This window comes from Telopea speciosissima, chromosome 7, assembly GCF_018873765.1.
Source record: "Telopea speciosissima isolate NSW1024214 ecotype Mountain lineage chromosome 7, Tspe_v1, whole genome shotgun sequence".
NCBI lineage: Eukaryota > Viridiplantae > Streptophyta > Magnoliopsida > Proteales > Proteaceae > Telopea > Telopea speciosissima.
Window position 1 is genome coordinate 36,660,199 of NC_057922.1, and position 27,396 is coordinate 36,687,594.

General features: G+C 40.0%; 1 protein-coding gene across 1 annotated transcript; it reads left to right on the forward strand.

The window, feature by feature from the left end:
• Window positions 1-482: 482 nt before the first annotated feature.
• Window positions 483-27,220, forward strand: LOC122669935 (chaperone protein dnaJ GFA2, mitochondrial-like). The gene is made up of 18 exons (XM_043866852.1): window positions 483-752; window positions 847-940; window positions 1,061-1,135; window positions 1,256-1,347; window positions 1,442-1,525; window positions 1,650-1,688; window positions 6,171-6,302; window positions 7,510-7,557; window positions 7,677-7,764; window positions 7,913-7,977; window positions 8,064-8,138; window positions 11,212-11,284; window positions 22,442-22,533; window positions 22,643-22,714; window positions 23,283-23,339; window positions 23,579-23,627; window positions 26,654-26,720; window positions 26,823-27,220. The coding sequence occupies exons 1-18, from the start codon at window positions 666-668 to the stop codon at window positions 26,935-26,937; spliced, it is 1,404 nt and encodes a 467-aa protein (XP_043722787.1). The 5' UTR covers window positions 483-665; the 3' UTR covers window positions 26,938-27,220.
• The last annotated feature ends 176 nt before the right edge of the window (window positions 27,221-27,396 follow it).

Sequence of the window (27,396 nt, forward strand, 5' to 3'; positions counted from 1 at the left end):
GCCAAATTAGGGCACTGTAGAGGATTTTTTCCTACAACCCAATGTGTTTGGTTTGGACCGGGCCAAGTTATTACTCGGGTATCTGGTTGGGGCCCCATGAGTTAGCGCCCATATGCCATATCAGGGAAGAAAGCGGAAGTCGTAGTTCAGAAGAGTTAGGACATATGGCCCACAGAAACACCATTGGATTGGGATCTCTTATGTCTTAGATGACATTGTTGACCGAGATTAGATCTTGCAGCTAGAGAATCGTGCAAGAAGAATCAGGAGACGAATGATTCCAAAGCAACGGTTTCTTTCAAAGGCCTGCAATGCTGTACCATAGACACTAGTTTCAGTTAATCATCTCCAAGTAAAGATTCCAATCTAACGACTAGATGACCCTGAACACTTAGTGACTTAAACGTGATTAGCATCTCCTGGAATCCAAAAGATTTGGAGAAAAAATGAGGGTTTCAAAAAAAACGAAACTTTTTAGTACCTCTAGACGTTTCGAACGGTACAGGGAAGCAAGAGAGCGAGTGTGGCGGGAGGAAACTGGGAAAAGCTCTGCTTCGCCTCAATTTCCTTCCAATTAGGGTTTTACCTTAGAAAGTTTGTTCGACAAGAAAGAAAGCGATTTCCTGAATTCCTTTTTCGTTTGAACGCCATTTTCTTCCAATCCAATGGTGCGCTCTAATGGTGCTAGACTTGCTTACTGGTTTGCTCGCCGCTCCCTCGGTTCGAAGCTCATCGACGATTCTTCAATTACCGTAAGCTGCCCTTTCATTTCTTCCTTTTATTTCCCCTCCTCTATTCCTTCTTATCTTCATTGATTTTCCCAGTTTTTTCTTCCTCCGTGTACAGTTAAACGATTCTTTGCGCCGAGGGAACTGTCGGGGTTTTGTTTCAGGAATCTGCAATTCATCTCGGTTGTTGGGATTTGGGAATTCAGAAAATGGTATTTCTGTTTCTGGTTATGTTTGATTTAGTTTCAATGTTTCGAATTGTTAATCAAGTTTTTTTTTTTTTTAATATATACTATTTAGTGTCGGGAATTGATTGGTGCTTTTGATACCAGTTAATCAGAGAAATGGGGTGTGGGTTGGAATTTTACATGACAGTTCGTTCGCTAAGAGATTGTTTCATGGGACGGGTACTGAACAAATCTCTGCCTTCTTGTTCTTCATATTATATGTAGTTTATCGTTGTTATGTATTTATGTTCTTCATATTTTTACTTTTGAATATTTATCTGTATCTATTTCCTTTGTTAGGGTCAACGCACATGGCTGCCAGAGACTATTATGATATACTTGGAGTAAGCAAGAATGCAAGTGCATCAGAAATAAAGAAAGCTTATTATGGGGTAGGGTCTCCGTTGTCATAATTTCTTTCAACTTTAGTTGTACTTTTTCAGCTGTGGTTGTCATTGGTATTTTGTGTTTTGGCATCCTTTGCAGCTAGCCAAGAAGCTTCATCCAGATACAAATAAAGATGATGCTGATGCAGAGAGGAAGTTTCAAGAAGTTCAGAAGGCCTATGAGGTTGTTTAGCGTTGATTTTGTTTTTTTTTGGGGGGGGGGGGGGTTGGCGTGGGGTGGGGTTAGAAGATTTATAGCCCCTCAAAATACGTACAGAATATGCTGAAAGTTTTATTTTCCTTTTCAGGTCTTAAAAGATGAAGAAAAGAGACAACTTTATGACCAGGTGCGCAATTCATAATAAGAGAAAGAATATCAGTTGCTTTGGTTGCACTTATCTTCTTGAGATGGAATTAATAAAAGTAACTTTAGTTGGCGATAATGTAAATACACTATTACACAGTGGGAACATTTTATTTTTTTCCATCTGCAAAGACATAGTCTCAAGTGGTAACCCTGAATAATAGTTTTAAGTATGGGATTCGATGTGAACAGAATATATCCAGACCTGATGGGAGGAAATTTGTAACTGTGGTCTCAAAACTTTAAGCAATCTCTTTTTATGTGAATATTGTACTATTTTGAAAGGCATTTGTGATAAGCTTTTGGCAAACCGTCTATGGCTCTAAGTATCTATAGGCAATAAAGTTTCTGCAGCCTAGGTGCTTAACAGGCTAAATTTTGGCCTAGTGCTCCCAGCATAGTTGTCAAGGCGTCGCCAAGGCGCCGCTTAGGCGTCCAGGCGGTTTTGCTGGGGCCTAGGCGACAACCACCTTATTGCAGGGGCGCCTTGCATTGGTTTTATTGGTATCGAACCTGGTATTGGCCCTTATTTATGCCAAATATCATTTAAGTAAATATTTTGATGACTTGAGTTAACTTAATGTTGATTTTTTATGACTTGAGGAGGCTTAGTGTTGATTTTTTATGATATAAGGTATATATTGTAGCATACTAAAATAGTTGTAGCACATTAAATAATGTTAGAAAAGGGGAAAAATAAAAAATAACACTTGAGAGTGCCTTGGCCGCCTAGGTGATGCCTAGGCGGGCGCCTTGTCGCCTAAGCGCTTAGGCACCTCTCTACCGCCTTGGGTTGCCTTGCCGCCTTGACAACTATGGCTCCCAGACTCGGCCCCTAGCAGCCCTGAGTTTTGGGGTTTCAGACTTTCAGTATAGTTGATAATTAATATGATGCAACAAAAGCATAACACTTCTGTTTTATGACCCCCCCCCCCCCCCAAAAAAAAAAAAAGGGCATATAAAAACACTTTGTTGGCTGTTGAAGTCACATAGCCAAAAAGACAGTCTAGGTGTCTTCCAAGTCACATTGGCAGTTGCCTGGTTGCCTAGGTGTCATGCAATACATCACTTCTATCCCACCGTGCTTCCTTTGTGATTCCTCTTGTGTATTGTTCTGTATAGCTGATTTTATAGGTTTCCTGATCAAGTGGTCTTGTGTTCAGTCAGTGTCTGGGGGCTCCCATTTCACTATCTTCACGTTACTTGTCACAATAGAAACATATAACTTTGCTAAAACACCTATAGCCGCCTGATGCAGATCCTAGCTTCCTCGAATTGAAGAAGCCACCCTAAACCTAGGGTTTTAGTAGGAGCCTTAGTTTAGTTTAGTTTACTTCCATACTTAGTTTTTATTTTGTGTTTTTAATTGAACCGGGTTAAATTGGTTGCATCCAATTGATTCAATTGGTCTAATTTAAGTGAAGTGATCTTATTGGCTAAGAGGTTCTTATATCCTATTGGCTAGTAGGGAATCTTCTTTATTTTAAGTAGTTTAAGTTGTTTTTAAGTCATTAGGGGTAGATGAGTCTTTTCTTTTAAGTTTTTAATTTGTTTTAAAATTAGTCCACCTCTCCACGATTTAAGTGGGAGATTTAAGTTGTAATAGATTTAGGAATAGGCCTTTGGGCCCCTTATTTAATAAGAATCGTGGGAGAGGCTCCCCCACCAAGTTTATGTTTTAAAAATTTCGTTTCCTGCTGTTAGCTTTTGCTGCTGCTGCTGTTCTTCTCAGAGAACTGCCTTGTGTGTAATATCGAGGCTGCCTTGTGAGCAATATCAAGGTGAGGGCTGGTGGACTCCGGCGACTCCTTGCATCTTGTAGATCGGGAGGTCCTTCTTCTTCTTCAATCAAGTTTCTCCAAGCTATCATTGAAGAACTTGCAATTCAGTAAGTTAATTTACTGTTTTATTATTTCCCCTCCTCCTCCTAACCTTCCAACCTAACCCTAATCGATCCACATTAGATTCCTCCATTAAAACCCTAATCGATCCCCTAAACCCTAGCTTCATCCATAATCACTACAGCCCTATCCCCTCATCAGTTTACACTCAAATTTCAACCACAGTTCCTGCTCAGTAACCCTCCCACTCGATCTCAGTTGCAGCCTCAACTGTCCATCAAAAACCCTAATTCCCTCCATCACCATTAAGACCTAAACCCTAAAACCTGTCTAGACCTAACCAGCCATCAAAACCCAATCAAACTTCAGTCGAACCACCCTCTCACTGCCAGTAAAACTCGACCTGAAGTCCAGCCCTGAAATCCCATCCTAAACCCTAGTTCCAGCCTAGAATCTAAAACCTATAACCCGAAACCCTAAACCTAAATTTCTGGAATTTCAAAAACTTATTCAAACCTAGTACATTAGGACCTTTAAAACCTGCATATTAAAACCCTATAAACCCTATTACCATTAGTTCACCCTAACCCTAATTTCTGCCTATTTAGCCTAAGCTGTCCCAAACCAGCAGCCTTGTTAGGTGAACCCATTCCCCTGGCTCCTAGTGGGATTACTCCTACCTAGGACTACATTACCGCCAAGGAAGTTTGCCAATGTACTATGAAATGGAGGCTTGCTAGTTAAATGGCAATGCTTCTCACATCTGATGTGGGATTCAGAACATGCCAGTCAAAGTATTAATTTGGCATTGTGACATCAAGTGTGGCCTATATGGGAGCTTCCTAAGGCTTGAGATGCACTATGGTTTGTAGAGGACTATAAACTGTAGGTGACAGCGTACTTGTTTGGCTTGAATTAGTTGCTATTATTTATTCTATTCATCTATTCACAGCAGTAAGGTTATTCTTGTATTTCAATGTTTCAAATCTTCTGAGGTAGTAGGGATGATATTCGGCACTATAATCTGGTTGGAATGATTTGAGGTTTTCAGTCCTCTTTCTCATTGTCAATTTATTTTCATCAAGATGTTAACTGTTGCCAAAGTTATTCAGGTACATGCTACTGTCAAAGATGAATATGGGCCTTTTTGAACTATTTTTCAGTCCTTTTTAAGTCCTCATTCTCATTGTCTTTGATGATTTTCATGATTGGCTTGTTTCAATGCCAGACATGAAGATTACAGAATCTACAGATTACCCAAATAATTTTCTGGGTTGATTGTGTAACTTGACAGGAATTCTAGGACTTCAAATCTTCAGCTATTGAGCTGGATTGCATATCGACTGTGAGAAATAACTAGTTGTAAATGAAATTTTGTCTTCTAGAAAAAATTTTAAAATAGGGCGAATGACCCTTCCACCCTTCTCCTCCTTTTTGTTTCCCTAAATGAAATTTGGTTGGGTAACCTGAGTAACACGTATTTATATTAGCCTCTTAGGAATTAGGAGTGGTTGAGGCACAAAATTTTAACAAGTCAAGAAGAAACAAGACAGAAGATGATCAAGAATTGAAGTGGACTATCAATGCATGGTGAAAGAAATAGAGATGGCCTTAGATTACATAGGGGAACCATGTTATGCCCTTGGAGGTGGAAGCGACTTTATTCTTGCTTATTTGGCAATTGGCATCCCTTCCTCCACATATTTGATTTTCAGTCAACCTGTTTCCCCTTCTTTGTTGGTATGTTTTTTTGTTCATGTCTAACAAATATAAGACATCGAACTGAAGGGGAAATTTTATGAAATGACTGTAAATAACATTCTTCATGATGCATAATATTGCTCAAGCAACAAGCAGTTCAACCGTGGAATGAGCATTAATAAGCTGGAGGTGTTGGGACTTGGGACAACTAACAAGAGTTGGATGGATAAAATTGAATAAATACATTTGAGGGAGCTCCTTCTTTTAGGGTGCTGGGGGGCTAATTGGTGAGAAAGTACAGGAAACTCAGTTGAGATGATTGGTTTTATATGCATATTAAGATGAATGATGTCACCATTCAGGAGTAATATGCTGTAAGTTGGAGATTTAAAACGATGGTTGGAACTTGGAAGGCCGGAAGGATGTATTGGTTATTGGTTGAAATGGTGAAAAATGTTTCAGGACTTGTGCTTAATTGAATATGACACTAGATGTGCTAGAATGCCAAACAGGATTCAAGTATTGAGAAAATTGGTGGGGGGGAGGGGGAAGAAAAGGAAACTGCTTCTGAATTGTTCACCAACGATGTTTGGAACTTGGAAGGCCGGAAGGAGGTATTGGTTGAAATGGTGAAAAATGTTTCAGGACTTTTGCTTAATAGAATATGACACTAGATGTGCTAGAATGCCAAACAGGATTCAAGTATTGAGAAAATTGGGGGGTGGGGGGGGGGGGGGGAAGAAAAGAAAACTGCTTCTGAATTGTTCACCAGCAGAATGAGTGAATTATATCTGGTTGATTTTTTATTGCCGTATCTGTACTTCCTTTCGTGATTATGTTGTGCAGTTCTTTTTCCCTTCCCCCTCTTTTTTCTTTTTGAATGCTAATTAATTTTTTTTTATCTCTTTGGTTCAATTGAATAGGTTGGTCCTGATGCATTTGAACAAGCTGCTGCAGGGGGTGGTGGCCCTGGTGGTCCATTTGGAGGTGCTGGATTTGGGAATCCATTTGAGGACATCTTTGGTGGTGGTGGCGGTGGCGGTGGATTTAATGATGTAAATACCTTTCCTTCTGTTTCATAGAGTTATGTCATTCATAGTTGTCAAGGCATCGCCTAGATGACAAGGTTGGCTTTGATGCCAAGATAACTAGTTGCCTTATATATCAAGGTGCCCAGATCCAGAAGATGAAGGAAAAGATACTTGGAATATGGCACTTACCCTTGGTGAGCTTGGCCTTGCCTTGGAATTATGGTGTGGTCTCACCTTGGCTGGCTTTGTCCCCGTTACAGCTATATTGCAATTTATCTTGTTTTCTTTTTCCTCTTATGTAGATCTCATTTATTAAAGGTCTCAAATTCCTTCTGAATATGATGCAATGGTTATAATTGGATTCAGATATTGGAATATAAGTATGTGAATCTGAAAAGCTATGACAATGAAAACTCTCTGAAAAGTTCAAATTATGTGTGTTCATTGATAACAAGAAAAAGGTTTAAAAATATGGGTTCATTTGTTGATACCTAAGAGCCTTATCACAAATTCTAGTAAAGTGTCCAAAAGGTCCTTTTTTTTTTCTTTTCCCTTTTAGGGGGGGGGGGGGGGAGAGAGTTTGCTAGTTAGCTGTTGCTACATTGTTTGCTTTTCCGTAAAATCATTGTCACCATGCAACATAAGGGATGGAGTTTTATTTTTTAGCCAGTTTTTCCCCTTTAATATGGGGGACCGGAACTATTAGATGATGGCTTTTGTTGTTCTAGGTTGTGATTGAATTCATGGGTACGAATTACGATTCATTTGGTAGCCACTGGGTGATGGTGTATTTTTAGAATATGTAAGTTGAGTGCTTTTAGGCCTGTTAGGTAGTGTAAAAGACTGAAGTCTTCAAAATAGCACCTGAAGGGATTTGAACTCATAATTGATGGATTAGAATTCAATACCTTATCATAAGGCCTCAGGAATTCCTTAGTAACAATGACATATCTTTGTACTTTTGTTGTCATTATTGTTATTACTATTACAACTACAGAGACTGGTTCTCATTTCTGTTATGTGGATATTCAACATTATGGACCAACTGTTGGGTCCCCTTGCCTTGTTCTGCAATTCCCTGTGGCTAAATATGATTTAAGTTGGGTCTTAAGCCCTTAATTTTTTTTCTTTATACTTGCATGTTTGGGCTTTTGAAATTTCAATTTAGTATTATCATCTAATTTTGTTCTTGTTATTGATGGGTTTGTGGCATTTTACCGTTTAAACCCAGTTCTTCAAGAATTTCTATCAGCGTGGTTTTGGCGGCCAGGATGTCAAGGTTTTTCCTTATTACCTTTTAATTATTAAATTATTTTCCATATTATGTTTATAATTTTATTTATTTTTTTAAATTGTTTTCTTTGACATCCTACCTTTTTCATTTTCCCATTTCTATAGGTTTCACTTGAATTGTCATTCATGGAGGCCGTTCAGGGTTGCACCAAAACTGTGACATTTCAGGCTGCTGTACCTTGTGATGCTTGTGGTATGACAGTAATCTTCTCAGTGATCCTTTACTATCTAGAAGTTTGCTGCCTATGCAATAATAGTTATGCTTTCTAGATGGTTTGTTCTATAGCGTCAATTGAGTTCCTATTCTAAATGTGTTTATGTCCATGTAATTACATTGGCAGGTGGTTCTGGTGTTCCTCCTGGAACCAAGCCTGAAACATGTAAACCATGTAGAGGCTCTGGAATGGTTAGTTTTCTTTGAACTCTTTCTTGATCAATATTCACATCCTTCTGTGTTCATGACTAACAGATGTGTTTCTGATCTATCCGCAGATATACATGCAGAAGGGCCCATTCAGGTTGCAGTCCACCTGTACACATTGTGGTGGATCAGGGAAAAGTGTGACGGTATAGAACATGTTGTATCTGTTTTGGAACTTTCTGTTGGAATTATTTAAAATTGATAAACTATTTTTATAAGTATTATTTACTGCAATTTGTCTGCTATGTATTCGACATATTTTAATGTTATTTCACTTGCATGCATACATAAACCACAGACTGTATGTTTAGTCCGGATTCATTTGTTATGGTATCTCCAATATGGTGTCAAGAGGCACCACAAAATACTCGCCTTCCTGGATTGCCATTACACTTATAAATCCTATTGGCCAATGGAGCTTGTATATAATGACCATTTCCCATTGGATACAACAACGACAACATAGCCGTATCCCAACTACATGGGGTTGGTTACATGGATCCTTGATCTCCAATCAGCCTTATTCGAAGCCATACATGGTACAAGGCCTAAGCTATGCATGTCTTTCCTCACGATCTCTCCTAGGATTATTTTAGGTCTGCCCCTGGCTCTTTTTGATCTTTCAATGTGAATCAATCACTTCTCCGTACTGGAGCACATCCCAAAGCCTCCGTTAAACATGGCCATACCACCTCAAACGATTTTCTTATAGCTTATCATTTATCGGAGCTACTTCCAACTCAGCTCTAATGTGGTCATTCCTTTGTCCTTTGAAGTTTTGCCACCCATCCATCTCAACATCCTCATCTCTGCTAGACTTAATTTATCTATATGACGCTTCTTAACTGCCCAACATTGCACACCACATATCATAGCCAATCGTATGACAATCCTATAAAATTTCCTTTAAGCTTAAAAGGAATATGCCGATCACCCATGATGTAGGTTCATCATAGAAATTGACTTATTTCTTTAGAAATAGGCCTAGGGTTGGGTTATATACATGTTGGGCCTTTGTTCCCAATGGTTTTCTATGTATTAGGCCACTTTAATGAGCCTAAACTAGGGGTACATAGGTTGCATAAGTGATTAGCCCAATACTTAGTTTATTTTTATGTTTTTTTAATTGAACTGGTTCAAATTGGTTGCATCCAATTGGTTCAATTTAAGTGATCATGTGACTTGGTTAAGTGGTCATGTGACAACTTAAGTAGTCATGTGATGTAAGTTGGGTTAGATTAGGACTCTATAAGTCCAGCTATGTTTTGAGTCTATTTATTTTAGTATTCTAGTTTCCTAGTTAGTTTAAGTTACTCAATAGGTTAGGGATAGGGTTAGGCCATTCCTTTTTAGTGTCTATGCTTATTTTTGAGTTTTCTATATAAGTTTGTAAGGGAGGCCAGCATTACATACGAATTTTGATTAATAAAAATTAGCTTTATGTTTGTTGCCATTGCTGCTGCTTCTCTCTTCAGAGACTGTCTTGTGTGTCATATCAAGACCCCCCTTGTGAGTAATATCAAGGTTGAAGGACTGGAATCCCCAGTGACTCCTTGCATCTTGTAGATCGGGAGGTCCTTTTTCTGCTATCAAGCTACATCAAGCTGCTGTTGCCTTTGGAGGAGATCAAACCAGTGAGTTATTTTTAATTCCCTGCAAGTTTCCTTCTTCTTCTTCTCCATCCAACCTAACCCTGATCGATCCCCCTTAAACCCAAATATTTATATGCCATTAAAGCCTCCTAGACCTGCATATTAAAACCCTATAAACCCCTTTCCCAAAATCCACCCCTAAACCCTAGATCTTGAAAACACTCCATTTTTACAAGGCCTCTAACCCGAAACCCTAGATTTCCAACTTCATCCAAATCAATCCAAACCTACACCAATAGACTCCTAAAAACCTACACATCATTACCAAATAAAACCCTAGCTCGAAACCCTAACCCTAACCTTAATTCTGCCCTAATTAGCCTAAGCTGTTCCAATCCCCAGCCTTGTCTAGTGATCCTATTACCCTGGTTCCTAGTGGGACTACTCCTACCTAGGACTACATTAACCCAACACTCCGGACATACCTCTCCTCTTCATCCCACATTTTTTTAATTCTTTGAGCAACATCATCCTCTATATTATCTTCTTTATTTATGATTGAGCCTAGATACCTAAAATAACCACTTTGTTGAATCTCCCTCTCATCAATAGTCACCACCTCATTAACCGTCCTAGTATAGCTAAAGTTCCACACCATATACTCCTTTTTTGTTCTACTGACCTTAAAACCTTTGGATTTCAATTTTGATCTTCATAAGTCCAACTTGCTATTACCATCTGCTTTTGTCTCTCCCACCAGGACAATACCATCATTGAAAAGCATACACCAAGGAACCTCATCTTGGATGTCTCCGGTTAAATCATCCATGAGAAGTGCAAACAAATAAGGGTTTAAGGCTGACCCTTCATGTAACCCAATTGTAATGGGAATTCACAACCTTAACCCACAACAGTTCAAAACCATTTCCCATCGGATCCATTCCAATAGTATGTAATGAAATTTTGGCCCAGGAGATATCTTCAATGTTATTGCCCATCTAGTGGTCCTTAGTGTAATTTTATTCACCACTCCTTTGCCCAACCTATTGGTATGAATATTTTATTGTTCCCTTTCTACCTAACTTGCCTGCATCCCAACTAGAACTTTGGAATTATAATCTCCACGTGAGATTCCAATTTTTCCTAAATGTGTAGAATGCAAGCCCTGTAAGAAAGCATTAGTATCCAAAGGAAAAAGGTCGTACACAGTGCATGAGGCTCCCACCACTGCAGGGTCTGGGGAGGTTCATAATGTACACAGCCTCACCCTTGCTTTGTAGAGAGGCTGTTCCCCAACTCGAATCCATGATCACCAGGTTGCAATGGAACAACCTTACCATTGCGCCGAGTTCCGCCCTCGATTAGTATCTAGAGGAAACACCCAATAGACTCCAACTACTTGAAAGGAACGGGCCAAACCATTCTCGTAGTAGGATTTTATGTATAATAGTTTGTTTTAGTTTTGTTATTCTATTTAAATGTGATTTAGGTGCTAGAAAAGGTTGTCGTTTTCTTTGCTTATAATAAATTCTCGCTTTTTTTCATATTTTCATTTCCAGTTATTGAAATTTCTCTCTTTTGTGAAACGACCGTGGCCTTAAGTTACTATTACATGCATTTTGTACAGAGCTTTTGCAAATCGTGTAAAGGAGAACGTGTTATGATGGGATCAAAATCAGTCAAGCTTGATATTATGCCAGGTATTTTCAAGTATCTTTTGAACCAAATATAGTTCTTAATGTAATAAAATGTTTAGACTGCTGCTGAATTTGTGTTAGCTTTTAGACCTAATACAAAATCGAAGTTAAGTTTAAATATTGGGAAAAAGAACCGTGTCTGGGAGTGTGGCCTACGCCAGCACTCCCATGAGTCTATCTCTCTCCTCCCCATATGAAAAGACACCTCTACCCCCTTATTTTGAGGAGGAGAGAGATAGACACATGGGAGTGCTGGCGTAGGCCACACTCTCGGACAGAAAAATACTTCCCTTGAATATTTTTTAAAACTTCTCATTTGCTGTTCTTTGTCTTATTTTATTTACTGCTGTCTTCTGAAAGGGGAGACTATCTCTTTCTATTCATTCTTTTGAGGTGTAAGTTGTCTTGTTCCTTTTCTACCCCCTTCCCCTTTCATGCTGATGGAATAAGTTTCAGAAATTCAAATTACCTATTCTTGGATTTTTATTTGATCTCTGGTATTCTATTTATAATTTGACTTGAGAAGCATGTATATCTATTTGTTTCATCTGATTGTGGTTTCCTATTGTGCTGTGTTTACCTGTGCGGCTGAAATCAGACATAAGTGGTATCTCCAGTTTCCGTTTTTGCGCTAGCGCCATCTCAATCTTAGATGATCAGTTTGCAGGAAAATCTTGCAAATCACAAAGTGTCTTAACTTGATATTTGAAATTCAAATTTGGGCACCAGAAGACACGTCCTAAATGGACAGCGATAATGAATCTCTCAGTTCTAGGCTGGGTCAAGGCTCACTAGCAGTTTTGACTAGAATTAAGGGTTAGTCATAGTTGATCCTCATTTTACTATGCTTAAAGTGTGGGCTGTGATGTTAACTCTAGGAGGTGGCCGAAAGTTTTTTTTCCCACCTTTTTCTAGACATGACAGGTGTCAGAGCTGGCAAATGGCAAAACTTATGAAAGGCCCAAAAGCATGGATAAAAAATAATCTGTCTGGTGTTCCTCTTTTAGAGAAGAAAATTCCATCCCACTGTCACTTATAGAATTTTATTTTTCTAAAGTGTGAATTAAACATAAACTCTCCCTCTCCCTCATATTCCCCCCCTCTACCTATCTATCTAATCTATTTATACAATCATCTTGATGGTTGAAGCAAGGGAAAGCAGGTGAAGCTAAGGATTTAATGACCCCCCCCCCCCCAAAAAAAAAAAAAAAAAAAAAATTAGTGCTCATCACTGGAAAATTCCCTTAATGTCTTGTGGTTACGTCGAATGATGAGAACTGATGAGTGATTTAGAGGTATAGACTTTCTATAGCTTGAGACCTATATAAGTGCCTGTGTTTCTTATTAAGGCATCATCAATCATTCAAACCAATTCCTGATGCAATTAGACGTTGGATAAATTAGGAATTAGTTTTTTTATTATTATTTTATTTCCTTTATTTCAGCCGTAGATACAAGTAGGGTTTGAATCAAAGTTGTTTTAGTTTTACAGTCCAATTAGAGTTGAAATTTTGTTTTAGATTTAGATAGAGAATAGCGTCAATTCTAATTTAGATTTCGACAAGGATTAGGATTCTAATTTCTCTTTAAATATTTCTTTTAACCAGCGTAATATTCAGTTTTGGATAATGAAATTTTATTTGGTTTAGTTTGATGGCTGCCGTGAGCTGTGTGTTAGAGATATTAGATATTCTGGTCTAAGGGTATTTTAGGAACTAGATTAGTTCCAGCAGTCCTATTATGTATTTTCCTCTTTTCCCCCTTTTTTACCTTTTACCTCCCTAGGGAGGTGGATGTAATTTATTAATCATTTGTAATGAAGTAATATACCTGAGTGGAGAAGTCTCTCTAACTCAAGACATTACAACCGAAACACTCTTCCTTCTCTTGCTCTCTTCTTCTTCCTCCAACTTCTTCTCCTTCTCTTCCTTGCTTACCTAACCTAAAATCCAACTTGGTATCAGAGCTCTAGGGTTTGACAGTCGCATTTAGCCTCCTTCTCCTATTCTTTTTCTTTTCTTTGAAACCCTAGGACACAAAGGGGTTCAAGGAGAAGATCTCTATGTAAAGAGTTGTTGAATGGGCATGGAATAGGTTATATTACCTATTCATGTGGTTGAAGATGCTGTTTGAGCTTAGTTGAAGCTCCCTTGAGATTTGAAGCTCTTCCAACCACTACAGAAATTTCCGCCAGTCCCAACTTGCAGTCCTTGTTTCTCCTTCCCTCTGCATGGGTTTCAGCCATGGAATGGGTCTTTAGAATCGCCCAAGGATGTCCTTCAAGACCCATAAATCCCTTCTGGCTGGTTGAAGGATCTATTGGAGCTTTTTCTGTTTTCATGGGATCTCTGTTTCTGCTCAGGTAAAACTGAGACTGCATATTTTCTGTGCTACTTGTATTGGGACTGTAATCTATTGCTATCTTGGTGAGAAATGATGGGAACACCTTTCCTTGTGAAGTCCTTAAGCTTGTTTCAGCTTATGTTACACCTTGGAGAATGGTAGGGTGAAGTCTTGTCGAGATTACATGGATTTTCTCCCTTGCTGAGATCCATTTTTTTTCCTTCTGTGTGAAGTCTTGTGTTGGATTCCACATTTGGGTTGAGTGTGTACTCCCCACTTATTGTTGGTACACTTGTTTATGGTCAAGTGCTTTTTCCCTTACATTATGGCTGCTTCGGAAACATCTGGGCTTGGCTCGGCTGACTCACAGCCTACTCCAACAGCCCCTCAGGTTGTTTATGAGACTTCACACCCACAGATTTCTATTGTGAAACTTGATAGTACTAACTACTTGGACTGGTCACACTCAGTGAGGCTTTACCTCAGGAGCAAAGGGAAAATGGGGTACATCACAGGTGCTGTTAAAGCCCTAGAGCAAGGTTCTCCTGGCTATGATAAATGGGAGACCGAAAACTCCACGGTCATGACATGGCTCCTCTTCTCCATGAAGCCCGAGATTGGGAAAAGGTTTATACAAAAGGAAACTACTAAGGCATTTTAGGACAATGTCTCTCAGACTTTTGACAGGGTAGGTGACTCTGCCAAGGTCTACCAGCTTCACCAAAAAATTAATTCCATGAGGTAGGGTGACAGGACCATCTCTGAGTACTGTAATGCTTATAAAAGTCTCTTGGAGGAGTATGACCATTACAGGGATCTTCAATTGACCAATCCAGAGGATGAAGCAAAGGTGCATCGCACCCTCGAGAAGGAGCGTGTCTTCACATTACTTGGAGGCCTGAACCCTGATTATGAACCAATCAGGCTCCAGATTTTAGGCCGGTCTCCTCTTCCATCTCTTGATGAAGTTTGTAGCTACGTACAGAGTGAGGAGACTTGGCGTGTTGCTATGGAACCAGCTCCAGCATCTCCTCTTGAGAGTTCAACTCTCAATTCTTCCTCTTTCCGGGACATCCGTGGTGGTGGTAAAGGCCAGGGGCCTAACCATGGGGAAGACAGCAGTAGAGATAGGTGGTGCTAGTGGAGGGGGCAGAGACAGATTTAAATGTGATCATTATGGGAGATCTGGCCATACCAAGGATCGGTGTTGGACTCTTCATGGCCGTCCTGGTACTCGAGGTGGTGCTCGTGGTGGCCGTAGAGGGGGAGCTCGAGGAACACACTTTGTTATGGCTTAGGCAGATGCTACACATGATGACTCTACTTTGGTAGATGCGGTGTTTCGCAGGGTCATGTCACAGCTGAGCACATCTCCTGCACCCATAGTGGCTAGCTCCTCGTCATCCTCAGCTTTGCAGGTCTCCACCTCAGCTTCTACTGCAGCCTAGTCTTGGGTCATTGACTCTGGTGCCACTGACCACATGACTGGTATGTCCTATTATTATGACTCCTATACCATTTGTTTTGGTAAGGATAAGATTAGGGTAGCTGATGGGTCCCTTTCCTCCATCTCTGGTAAGGGCAGTATCCTTGTTACGTCATCCATTTCTCTTACTTCGGTTCTTCATGTCCCTAACCTTACTCTTAATCTTCTATTTGTGAGTCATTTGACTAAATCTTTGAACTGTTGTGTCACTTTTTTTCCTTCTCATTGTCTGTTTTAGGATCTGGTGACGAAGAGGATTATTGGCAGTGGACGTGAGGAGTAAGGACTTTACCTTTTTGACCCCTTTTTTCACCACAGCTCAGTCCTATGTTTGTGGACGTAATGAGAGTAGTTCTGTGGATTCTGTTATGTTATGGCATCGTCGTCTTGGCCATCCATCTTTTGTTGTAATGAGAAAATAATTACCTCACTTATTCTCCTCTATTTCCTCTTCTCATGTTTTTTTATTGTGAACCATGTATGTTTGCCAAACACTGTGGTTCAACTTATCCATATCATGGTAATAGATCTACTTCTCTTTTCCATATTGTGCATAATGATGTTTGGGGACCTGCCCCCACTACTTCCTTATTTGGCTATTGGTACTTTGTTTCATTTGTTGATGATTTCTCTCGTGCTACTTGGACTGTTCTTATGAAGCATAAAAGTGATGTCTGTGATGCATTTAAAAATTTTTATCAAATGATTCTTACTCAGTTTGATACTCGGATCAAAATTGTTCGTTTTGATAAGGGGGGGGGAGTACATGTTTAGTGGCCTCCAAACCTTTTTTACTGACCATGGCATTATCCATCAGCTAGCGTGTGTTGACATACCCCAACAAAATGGGGTAGCTGAGAGAACAAATCGTCATTTATTGAAGGTCACTCAGAGTCTTCTCTTTGGCATGCATGTTCCTAAGTGTTAAAAAATTATTTATCCACCCGTGTCCCCCTTTGGATAGTCTGCCGTGTTAGAGCTCCTGTATGATATACATATTGGTTCCTCCCTTTCCTACAAGGTCGACCTTTGAGAGGAAGCGGTTTCTACATGGTATCAGAGCAGGCAGGGGTCACGGTATCGAGCCCCCCTGGGAGCGGGCAGGTGTTAAAAAATTATTTATCCACCCATGTCCCCCTTTGGATAGTCCGTCGTGTTAGAGCTCCTGTATGATATACATATTGTTTCCTCTCTTTCCTACAAGGTCGGCTTTTTAGAGGAAGCGGTTTCTATATGGTATCAGAGCAGGCAGGGGTCATGGTATCGAGTCCCCCTAGGAGCGGGCAGGTGTTAAAAAATTATTTATCCACCCGTGTCCCCCTTTGGATAGTCCGCCGTGTTAGAGCTCCTGTATGATATACATATTGTTTCCTCCCTTTCCTACAAGGTCGGCCGACCTTTTAGAGGAAGCGGTTTCTATATGGTATTAGAGCAGACAGGGGTCACGGTATCGAGTCCCCCTGGGAGCGGGCAGGTGTTAAAAAATTATTTATCCACCCGTGTCCCCCTTTGGATAGTCCGCCGTGTTAGAGCTCCTGTATGATATACATATTGTTTCCTCCCTTTCCTACAAGGTCGGCCTTTTAGAGGAAGAGGTTTCTACATGGTATCAGAGCAGGCAGGGGTCACGGTATCGAGTCCCCCTGGGAGGGGGCAGGTGTTAAAAAATTATTTATCCACCCGTGTCCCCCTTTGGATAGTCCGCCGTGTTAGAGCTCCTGTATGATATACATATTGTTTCTTCCCTTTCCTACAAGGTCGGCCTTTTAAAGGAAGCGGTTTCTACACTAAGACCTTCTGGTCTGAAGCCCTTCTCACTGCTTCGTTTCTCATCAATCGCATGCCTAGTAAACTCCTTGGTTCCAAGTCTCCCTTTAAACCTTATCTCCACAGGTGTCTACTTTCTCTCTCCCCCCCCCCCCCCAAGGTCTTTGGTTGTGTTTGTTATGTGCATATTAACAAATCCCATCGCACTAAACTTGATCCCAAAGTTCTCAAGTATCTTTTCCTTGGGTACTCTTTTACTTCCAAAGGCTACAAGTGCTATCATCCTTCTTCTCGTCGGGGTCTTCTCTCTGAAGATGTCATCTTTCTTGAATCTGTCCCCTTCTTTGCCCCTTCTCAGCATCCTCTTCAGGGGGAGAATTGTGGAAGTGAACAGGCTGCTGATTTTCTTCATTCTCCTCTCCCTATCTCTCCTTTTATGCTTGACATTGGGCAAACACAAGACTATGGATGTGGTTGATACTGATGATCAATCAGGTGTGAATACAGAATTGGTTGAAAGTGGTTATGGTAAGGAGAAGGATTGCCACATTAAATACAAAAGAGGTGAAGGCTTGCATAATAAAGGAAAGAAGACCTGCCAAGAGTCCTCTTTCGATCCAGATCCACATCTTGGGCTTCATCCTTCTCAATCAGGTGACATCCCTTCTCGTCCATCTGATTTAGACCTTCCTATTGCAGTTCAAAAAGGAAAAGAGCTTGTACTAATCCTATAGCCCAGTTTGTTTCTTATGATGCTCTTTCTCCTAAAGGTCTTACCTTTATTGCTGCTCTCTCTACTGCTTCTATTCCCAAAAAAGTTACTAATGCTATGTCTGACCTAAAGTGGAGACAAGCTATGTCTGAGGAGATGATGGCTCTTGAGAAGAATGGTACTTGGCAATTGGTGGATCTTCCCAAGGGACGTGTCCCAGTTGGTTGTAGATGGGTCTATATAATTAATTATAAATCTGATGGTACTGTTGAGAGATACAAGGCAAGGTTGGTGGCTAAGGGGTACAGTCAAGTCTATGGAATTGACTATCATGAGACATTTGTTCCTGTGGTTAAGCACAACTCTATCAGAGTTCTTCTATCGTTGGCTGCCAATATAGATTGGTCATTATATCAGTTAGATGTCAAGAATGCCTTCCTTCATGGTGGCTTGGAAGAGGAAGTGTACATGCAAACTCCACCAGGTTTCAACATACCTTCAGTTGAAGGGAAAGTGTGTCTTCTCAAAAAGGCACTATATGGTCTCAAACAGTCACCAAAGGCATGGTTTGAGTGCTTCCGGCTGGCTATTCTGAAGAATGGGTATTCCCAGAGTCAAGAAGATCACACTCTCTTTACCAAACGGGGGAATGGTACCATTACAGCCCTTATTGTCTATGTTGATGACATTGTTGTCACTGGAGATGATACAACTGAGATAGATAAACTGAAGATCTACTTGGCTGACCAGTTTGAAATCAAAGATCTGGGCTCCTTAAAGTACTTCTTAGGGATTGAAGTATCAAGGTCCAAGAGAGGAATCAATATATGTCAAAGGAAGTTTGTCCTTGATTTGTTGACAGAGACGGGAATGTTAGGTTGCAAACCAGCAAGTTCCCCGATTGAGCAGAACCACAAACTAGGAGAAGATTGTGGTCCCTCTCTTGTTGATGCGGGAAAGTACCAGAGGTTAGTGGGGAAGCTTATTTATCTTTCCATGACGCGCCCAGATATTTCCTATGCAGTGGGAGTGGTGAGTCAATTTATGCATGCCCCCAAAAGTGGCCACTTGGATGCTGTCTATCGTATTCTCAGATATTTGAAGTCGTCTCCAGGGAAAGGACTGTTGTATGCCAAGCATGACCACGTGAGAGTGGAAGGTTTTACTGATGCTGATTGGTCTGACTCCATCACAAACAGGGGATCTACCTCTGGCTATTTTACCTTTGTGGGAGGTAATTTGGTCACATGGAGAAGCAAAAAACAGCCTGTTGTAGCTAGATCCGGTGCAGAGGCAGAATTTAGGGCCATGGCTCAGGGAGTATGTGAACTCATTTGGCTGCAAAGATTAGTTCATGAATTGGGTTTTGATACTACAGGCCCCATGAGACTCTACTGTGACAACAAGGCAGCAATCAGTATTGCTCACAATCCAGTGAAGACTGGTGATCAACTGGCAGACATCTTCACCAAAGGGCTCACCTCCCTTCAGTTTGGTACCTTTTTATGCAAGCTGGGATTCTGGGAATGCATGATATTTATTCTCCAGCTTGAGGGCGAGTGTTAGAGATATTAGATATTCTGGTCTAAGGGTATTTTAGGAACTAGTTTAGTTCCAGCAGTCCTATTATGTATTTTCCTCTTTTTTCCCTTTTTTACCTTTTACCTCCCTAGGGAGGTGCATGTAATTTATTAATCATTAGTAATGAAGTAATATAGCTGAGTGGAGAAGTCTCTCCAACTCAAGACATTACAACCGAAACACTCTTCCTTCTCTTCCTCTCTTCTTCTTCCTCCAACTTCTTCTTCTCCTCTTCCTTGCTTACCTAACCTAAAATCCAACTCTGTGCGTCATCTCCTCCCACTTCTAATGCTTTCTTTCTTCTTCTCCTTCATCTTCATCTTCTTTCTTCTTTTTAACATATTCTAAGACCTCCTCTGTTCTGGCGCTAAAACCTGCAAATCTAAAGAGAACCTTGCTGGTTTATAAATCCTGGTCGATTGGCTCCAAAAATCTGGATCGAAGGAAGCCCATCTGCTGGTGGTTGTAGTCCCTGAATCTTGGCCCCCGATATTTCTTCCTTTGAAAGGTTCGAAGTCTGGTTCAGACTTGGTTCTTTTTACCGTCAGATCTGATTTCAGATCTTACCATTTGATTGCAAGCCGAATTTTGAGGCTATTTTTTCGTTGGGATCGGCAGACCTTGGCACTACGATTTTGTTCCAGAAATTGCAAGGAGAATCGTCTTCATATGAAGGAGTTTCCTCTGCTGGAATGACTCAATTTATCGCCTCTCTTTCTATCGCGAAGTTGCAAGGTTGAAGAAGACATAAAAGTCTTTAAAATTGCAAGTAAGGACAACTCAGATTGGTATTACACTCGAGGCTTATCAGGCGACTTGGACCCGTTTCCAATTGGGAGGTCATGAAACAGATTTTGAATGAGAAATTTGTTCCTCCTAATTATGAGACACAATTGTTTCACAAATTGATCAATATTCAACAGGGTAGCAAGAATGTGAATACTTACACTTTGGAGTTCCACAAATTATCTTCAAGGTGCCGACTTCAGGAGACAGATGGACAGCGGGTTATGAGATATATCAGCGGGTTAAATACTGAGATTCGATTAGAGTTGGCTAACATTGAATTCAGGTCCGTTGATTTGGCTACAGCTCATGCAAAGGCAGCTGAAGAGAAGTATAGTTATCTGAAGAATATGCTCAAGACTCCTTCAACTTATAAACTCTCACCATGGATGGAAGAAAAGAAGTCTGAATCTAACAAAAGTAATGATTGGTTGAAGAACATTGTGTTGTAATTGTGGCGAAAAGGGTTATTTTGGCAATAAATGTCCCAATAAAACTCGTCCCATAATAGCAGAGAAACAACCAATGGAGAAGGATGATTCTGATGGTGAAGGTTTTGATGCTTACCCACCTGACGAGAATGACTTCACTTATGATGATGATGAAGTTGAAGCTCACTCTGCTAGTCTTACATCATTCGCAAAGGGGCTTGTTGATAAAGCTCCCCTCTTCAGGCAAAAGGGTATACTTCTGTACGATATAGGTTCCACAAATGTTCATACAGTTGTTGACACCGGAGCAGAAGCCAATTTCATCTCTGCTGATTTTGTTCGAGCACATAAGCTTCCACAGAAACATCTTTTCAAGAATATTCATATGCGAGGTTTTGGACCTACAGCTTGAGAAAAGGCCACTGCAGTAGAGGTTGGGCCATTACAGTACCATGTGTCTTGCGTAGTCACCTCGTTGGCACACTGCGACATTCTTCTAGGGCGACCTTGGCAACGACATGCTGGTATTCTCTATGATGGTGCACGAAACACCATTAAAGTAAAGCAAGGAGGGCGTAGGTTTTTAATGTTGCCTCATGCATTGAAGGATATGCCGTGGCGACTACAGTTTTCTCCTCCTTCAGCTATGGATCGCTCTCTCCTCCCTGCTCATGGAGTTGCAGTTCGATCGTCTACCTCAAGATACATGCCACCTTACCGTCGAAATAATTACAGAGGCATCTTGGGTTTGCGTCCGTCGAGTTCTTTTAAGACCGGGAGAGTTGATGCAATTAGACGTTGGATAAATTAGAAATTAGTTTTTTTTTTAATTATTTTATTTCCTTTATTTCAGCCGTAGATACAAGTAGAGTTTGAATCAAAGTTGTTTTAGTTTTATAGAGTTGAAATTTTGTTTTAGATTTAGATAGAGTCGATTCTAATTTAGATTTCGACTAGGATTAGGATTTTAATTTCTCTTTAAATATTTCTTGTAACCAGCGTAATATTCTGTTTTGGATAATGAAATTTTATTTGGTTTAGTTTGATGGCTGCCGTGAGCTGTGCGTGCATCTCCTCCCACTTCTAGTTCTTTCTTTCTTCTCTTTAACATATTCTAAGACCTCCTCTGTTCTGGCGCTAAAACCTGCAAATCTAAAGAGAACCTTGCTGGTTTATAAATCATGGTCGATTGGCTCCAGAAATCTGGATCGAAGGAAGCCCATCTGCTGGTGGTTGTAGTCCCTGAATCTTGCCCCAGATATTTCTCCCTTTGAAAGGTTCGAAGTCTGGTTCAGACTTGGTTCTTTTTACCGCCAGATCTGATTTCAGATCTTACCATTTGATTGCAAGTACAATTTTGAGGCTATTTTCTCGTTGGGATTGGCAGACCTTGGCACTGCGATTTTGTTCCAGAAATTGCAAGGAGAATTGTCTTCATATGAAGGAGTTTCCTCTGCTGGAATGACTCAATTTATCGCCTCTCTTTCTATCGTGAAGTTGCAAGGTTGAAGAAGACATAAAAGTCTTTAAAATTGCCAGGACAACTCAGATTATTTACATAAAACACCGCATATTCCCTGATGCTATTCTGTTTAGTCCCATTTATTTCTTTAATTCCAGGAATACCCCTCCCATTATCATTTTATTAGCCCATTCACTTGTTTCTCTGTTATGAGTTGATTCTATTAAATTACAGTTCTGCCACTCATCCCTTAAAACCTTCCATTAAACCAGTCTGCCATTATTCTTGTGAGACTTCATATATTTACTGTTTTGCCATTCAACTTTGGATTTGAGTGCTTCTTTTCTTGGGTGGGCCCTTAAGCAACCCAATAAGGGTTATTCCATCCCGGGTCTGCATTAATTCCTTATCTTCAAGATGGTTTGATACATTTTTCTTTGATGTGCCTTCATAAAGATTAGAAGAAAACAAACACCACAAATTAATAGAAGAAATGATATTTTTGTTTATTGAAGCATTCTATGCATGTGCTCATCTTTGATGTTGTACAATCATTAGAGAAGAGCCTCAATTCTTGACTTGATGCATGCAGGAATTGATGATAGTGAAACAATGAAGGTGTATAGAGGTGGTGGAGCAGATCCTGATGGCACTCAACCTGGTGATCTCTATGTTACAATCAAAGTAACCTGTCGAACTTTGTCATCTATTATGTTACTGTCTGGTTGATGATGAGCAGTTGTAGAGTTCTATATTTGTTTGCTCAGATTTGTTGCTGTAATTTTTTCCCCAGGTCCAAAAGGACCCCGTTTTTCGGAGAGAAGGCTCTGATATCCATGTTGATGCTGTTCTGAGTATCACTCAGGTAGTTCCTACTCTTGACTGTATCTGTTTTTTTCACATGTTCCCAGATGATATTGAAGTGTCCCAGTTGTGCAAGTCTTGATGTTTGGATAGAAGGTCCTACTTATGGTCAATGATTGTGGTTTTTCTGAGGCGATATGTAACCTAGGAGGGTTATTAGTTTGCAAATCAAGATTTGTGAGAACAGTTTAATTCTGTTCTAGTTTGGTTATCTCAACATCATGTTCTGAGACTCCTTTCGTTGGCAGTGACATTCGGTCTTGATTCACACTTTATTACTTATCATTGCCTATAGATAAAACGGGATAACGTATTCGTGATGATTTGGAGCTGGAATTACAAAATCCCCCTATGATACGCATATACAGTTTTATGCGTGCTGAAATTTCCTTTTTCACTGTTTCATGCCTTTTGGACAAAGAATTGAGCTCAAACTTTCGCAGTTACATATTTATGATTGGGCCTTATTCTCTGTTTCACACAGCTTATCTCCTCAGCCACTTACTTTTTTTTCTGTATTTTAAGTGGTGTGCCTGTTAGTGTGACACTGTTTGTCTGCTCTTTTGCAGGCTGTTCTTGGAGGAAGCATCCAGGTCCCAACTCTTACGGGAGATGTTGTTCTTAAGGTTTGTTTGAAGTACTATCCTACCATTTGTCTGTTACGAGGTTTATTGGCATGAATAACAGGGTGTGAGACTTTTTTATCTACTCAAATGATTTCCACACACACCAAAAAAAAAACCCAATCCTTCAATACTCATTTTTAATATGGCAAACATGAGGTATTGGGCCCTGGTGTTTCCAGATGAAAATGTTATGGTTCACTCATTCAGGTGAGATGAGTAATTTGTTTTGTGGTTTGCAGGTCCGTCCAGGCACTCAACCCAAACAAACAGTTGTTCTGAAGAGAAAAGGTGAGGTCTACTCAATTATATGCTGCTCTTTTTATGCAATTTCTCTCGTTCTTCAGTTTTTCACGTGCATTTGTGCTTGTGGGGCTTGCTAGGAGTTATATACTGGTCTTTCATTATGTTTCTGGGTTGAGTGGGTTCTGTGTCCAAAAAGAAGAATTAAATTGTTTATGCTAGCATAGAAATTAAGGATTCAAAGATCAGTATTTGACTTCAGATCGTTGCCAGGGTATACTGGTCCAAATTCCAGTTATATAACATTTTTGTTTGCATAAATATTATGGGGAGTCAAGTCTAATAACAATAATAATAATAATAGCAGTTCCCTTGCAGTTAAGACAATGTTGTACAATTTCCAATATCAAGTTTTTCTATTATATTCTAAAAGGTGTTATTAACTTTTTTTTAGAAGAAAAGCAGACTCGTACACAAATAGGTATTCGGCACTAGACCTTTCCCAAAATAATGAGTACATATGAATATAAAATTTTAAATTTGCAAGTTTTCCATCATATCTTTCAGTCATCATAAGGTATTATTCCTGAATATATCCTGCACCAGAGTTTTTCACGTCCAATTTCTCACTATGATCCAAACCAAGGATTGGGTAATTCAATGAGCAAACGCCAGATATTGCCATTGTGACTGGCCAATCAACTATATATGCTACATCATATTTTCTGGTTTAGTAGTATGGATCGGACTATCCAGACAATCCAGTTGTCCTGAAAACCATGGTAAAAGTTTGGAGTTGGAAAACGCTATCCCTACTGTGCTAGTTTCTTAAACAATGGCGCTCCCCTTGCTTCAAAAGATTAAATAGAAAGTAGCTCCTACCATAAGCAATTAAGTAGAAAGGAAAATTTTCTAATGGCAGCATCTCTATTGCTTCATTCCTCGTTGTCCTCTTTCCATGTCTCACGTAGCCACCGTCCACACATCACCCATTTCCCCTCTTACCTCGCCCACTCTTCCCCCCCCCCCCTTCTTCCGAGGAAATACCTCTACTATGGATCTCCTAGCTACTGCTGGCAAACACCTCCAACATCCCCATTGCTCACTAGCACCACCGACTCTTTTTTTTTCCGAGGGGGGGGGGGGAGGGTGTCTTGGTTAAGTCCAGGGAGATATTATAGTAAGTTCAATAAGAAGAGCCTACCATACCATACATGACCCAAAAAGAACTGTACAAGAAATGGTACCAGGAAGTATGCAAGAAACATTTCCAGGTCCTGATTTCCCTTTTTGATAGGCCCCAAAGCCTCACAAACAAAAGCTCACCTAACTGTTGCCCAAACACCTGAGAAAATAATAGTTGGACAGAAACTCGACAGTCCAGTGTCACTAAAACTATTTAATGCCCCTATTTGACATCATTGCTACTGTCAATTAACTCCCTCTGCTATTGTCACTGTCTGTTCGTTACCACTACTACCACTACAACTAGAAGCAGTCAAATACCCACAAATACACAGCTACTGCTACACCACCATCCTCACTGCCTACATTACCAATGAAAAACGGTACAACTATTAAACCATAACCACTTACTTTTGCAGTTGGATTATGTCCTGGTAACTTCTTAGGCCTTCTAAGCATGATTCATCAATAATAGAACATCTACAATCTGTTTTACCCAACTTTCTGAACAATCTGACTTCATGTCCCAAGACTGTTAGTCATTTAGGAGCAAGACATAAATCAAGGTTTTATATCTCAGTATCACGTACCTGATCAGACACTTCCGGTCTGGCCCTATACTGGCCCTATACTGGTGTATGTTTGATAGAATATTGGTGTTATTGGCTGGATTGTGGCCAGATGTTACCAGTCTAGATTGGCAGATCCACCTGATCCAATCCGGAGATATGAAAACTTACATGTAACATAGGTTTGTCCAGTCAATTCCAGCTTTAAGGTCTTTGGAGAAAGACAGTGAAAGGGCCATGGATTGGACTGCTACCATCTAGGTTGATTGGCTGGATGTAAATCTGGTTGGCTCACCATTGCTCTACTATTTGGTAACTGCAATCTCTAACGTTGTGTAAAATCTTGGAGCTCTATTGCAGCGATGATCTGAATGGCAGTTGAAAAAAAATCAGGGCAGTAGGTCATTGTTATTTTTTCTTCTTTTTTTAGGAGCTCCTTCGAGCTTTATTTTGTTATATGATATAATAATTGTGAAGGGAAGTAGATTTATCTTGTAAAATGGGCAAAAAGTTTTTCGATATTAGGGTTCTCATGAAATTTCTTTAAGTGAGGGGAACAGTTTGGTGTTATATGGATCTTTAAGTCAAACCATTGCATAATAATGGAAAACTTCTGGAGGAGGTCAAAATGAATTAACTTTTGACACGTAAATGGGGGCGATTTTATTCCAGAAACCACCCAGGGGCCTTCACCTCTTTCGTCTAAACAGTGTTGGTTGCTTTTACCCAAAATTTACATGTTCATTTATTCTGAATCTTAACTGATAAAATATTTTATGGGGAAAATTCGATAAGTGGCCTGCTTGGAAAGGAATCTCCAAGTGGGATGCTTCTTTTTTGCCTTGTGGAAAGTGATCACAATTCAGACGTTGGATGTCTAGGGAATGGTGTGTCAAATTTCAGAACTTAATTCAGTCAATATCCTCCTGTGTATTGGCATATGCCCATGCACGCCTATGGTTACTCTGACCAATACTGTGCTCTTATCCATAGTCATGATTTTTTCAAAGCTCTATTTTGCCACTTGGTTAATTTTAATCAGTCTGAAATTTTACATGTGAGCAGTGGACCTTGGTGTTTGCCTGTCCACAGACTGAACTACCATGTGGCAGATATTTTAAGACCTGCCTGGAGATTTCTTTCCACGGGGTGCTGGTTGAGTGCAACTGCTAGAATTTATGAGTCAATATATGGACCTTAAAATTTCTGTTTAGTGATGACATATTTAACTTGTTTTATTTGTGCTTTCTTATCTGTGCTATGGTTAACAAGATTTATGTGCAATAGTTAACAAGACATGTTACTGCTACCTTCCTACAGGGATCAAAGGCAGGAGTTCTGTATCGTTTGGAGATCAATATGTGCACTTCAATGTTAGCATCCCAACGTGAGTCCACTTGTTCTCAGCTCCTGATCAGTAATAATTAATTTTTTCCCCATAGTTCTGTTGTACAAAAAGAAGCTTAATTTCTTATGATCATTTATGCAGGCACTTGACACACAGACAGCGTAAGCTATTTGAAGAGTTTGCGAAGGAGGAGCAAGGAGAATATGATAAGGGTGCTACTGCTACTGATGATGCTGCAGCTGGAGCATCTGGCTGAGCACTGTGCGCCGAGTGCATGCGTGGTGAACTCATTCCTTGAAATTTAGTTACCCACAATGGAATTTTGTAGGAGAGCTTTAGGTTTTGTTTACTTGAACCTTTTTTCTCCCCTTTCTCTTTATAATGTCTTTGTACGATATTTAATTATTTTTGGGTCTTAGAATCATATTTAGTTATCAAGGCCACATATCAATAGGTCCACATTCTTCAGGAGCTAATCATTGTACATAATAAATATTTTTTGTTATGGGGAAAATGAATGGAATCCAGAGTAGTTTCATGCTTGCACTTCCATTAATATACTTAGGTAGAACAAAATTTGGTCCTTGATGCAATTTTACATTCTCAGAGCAAGGTTGATCATTTGCGTAGGACATTAAATGGTTTCTCAGAACTCAAGTCTGCTTTCTAAGAAAATAATCATAGAATGATTTCTAAGTTGGTAAGCAGAAAGGAT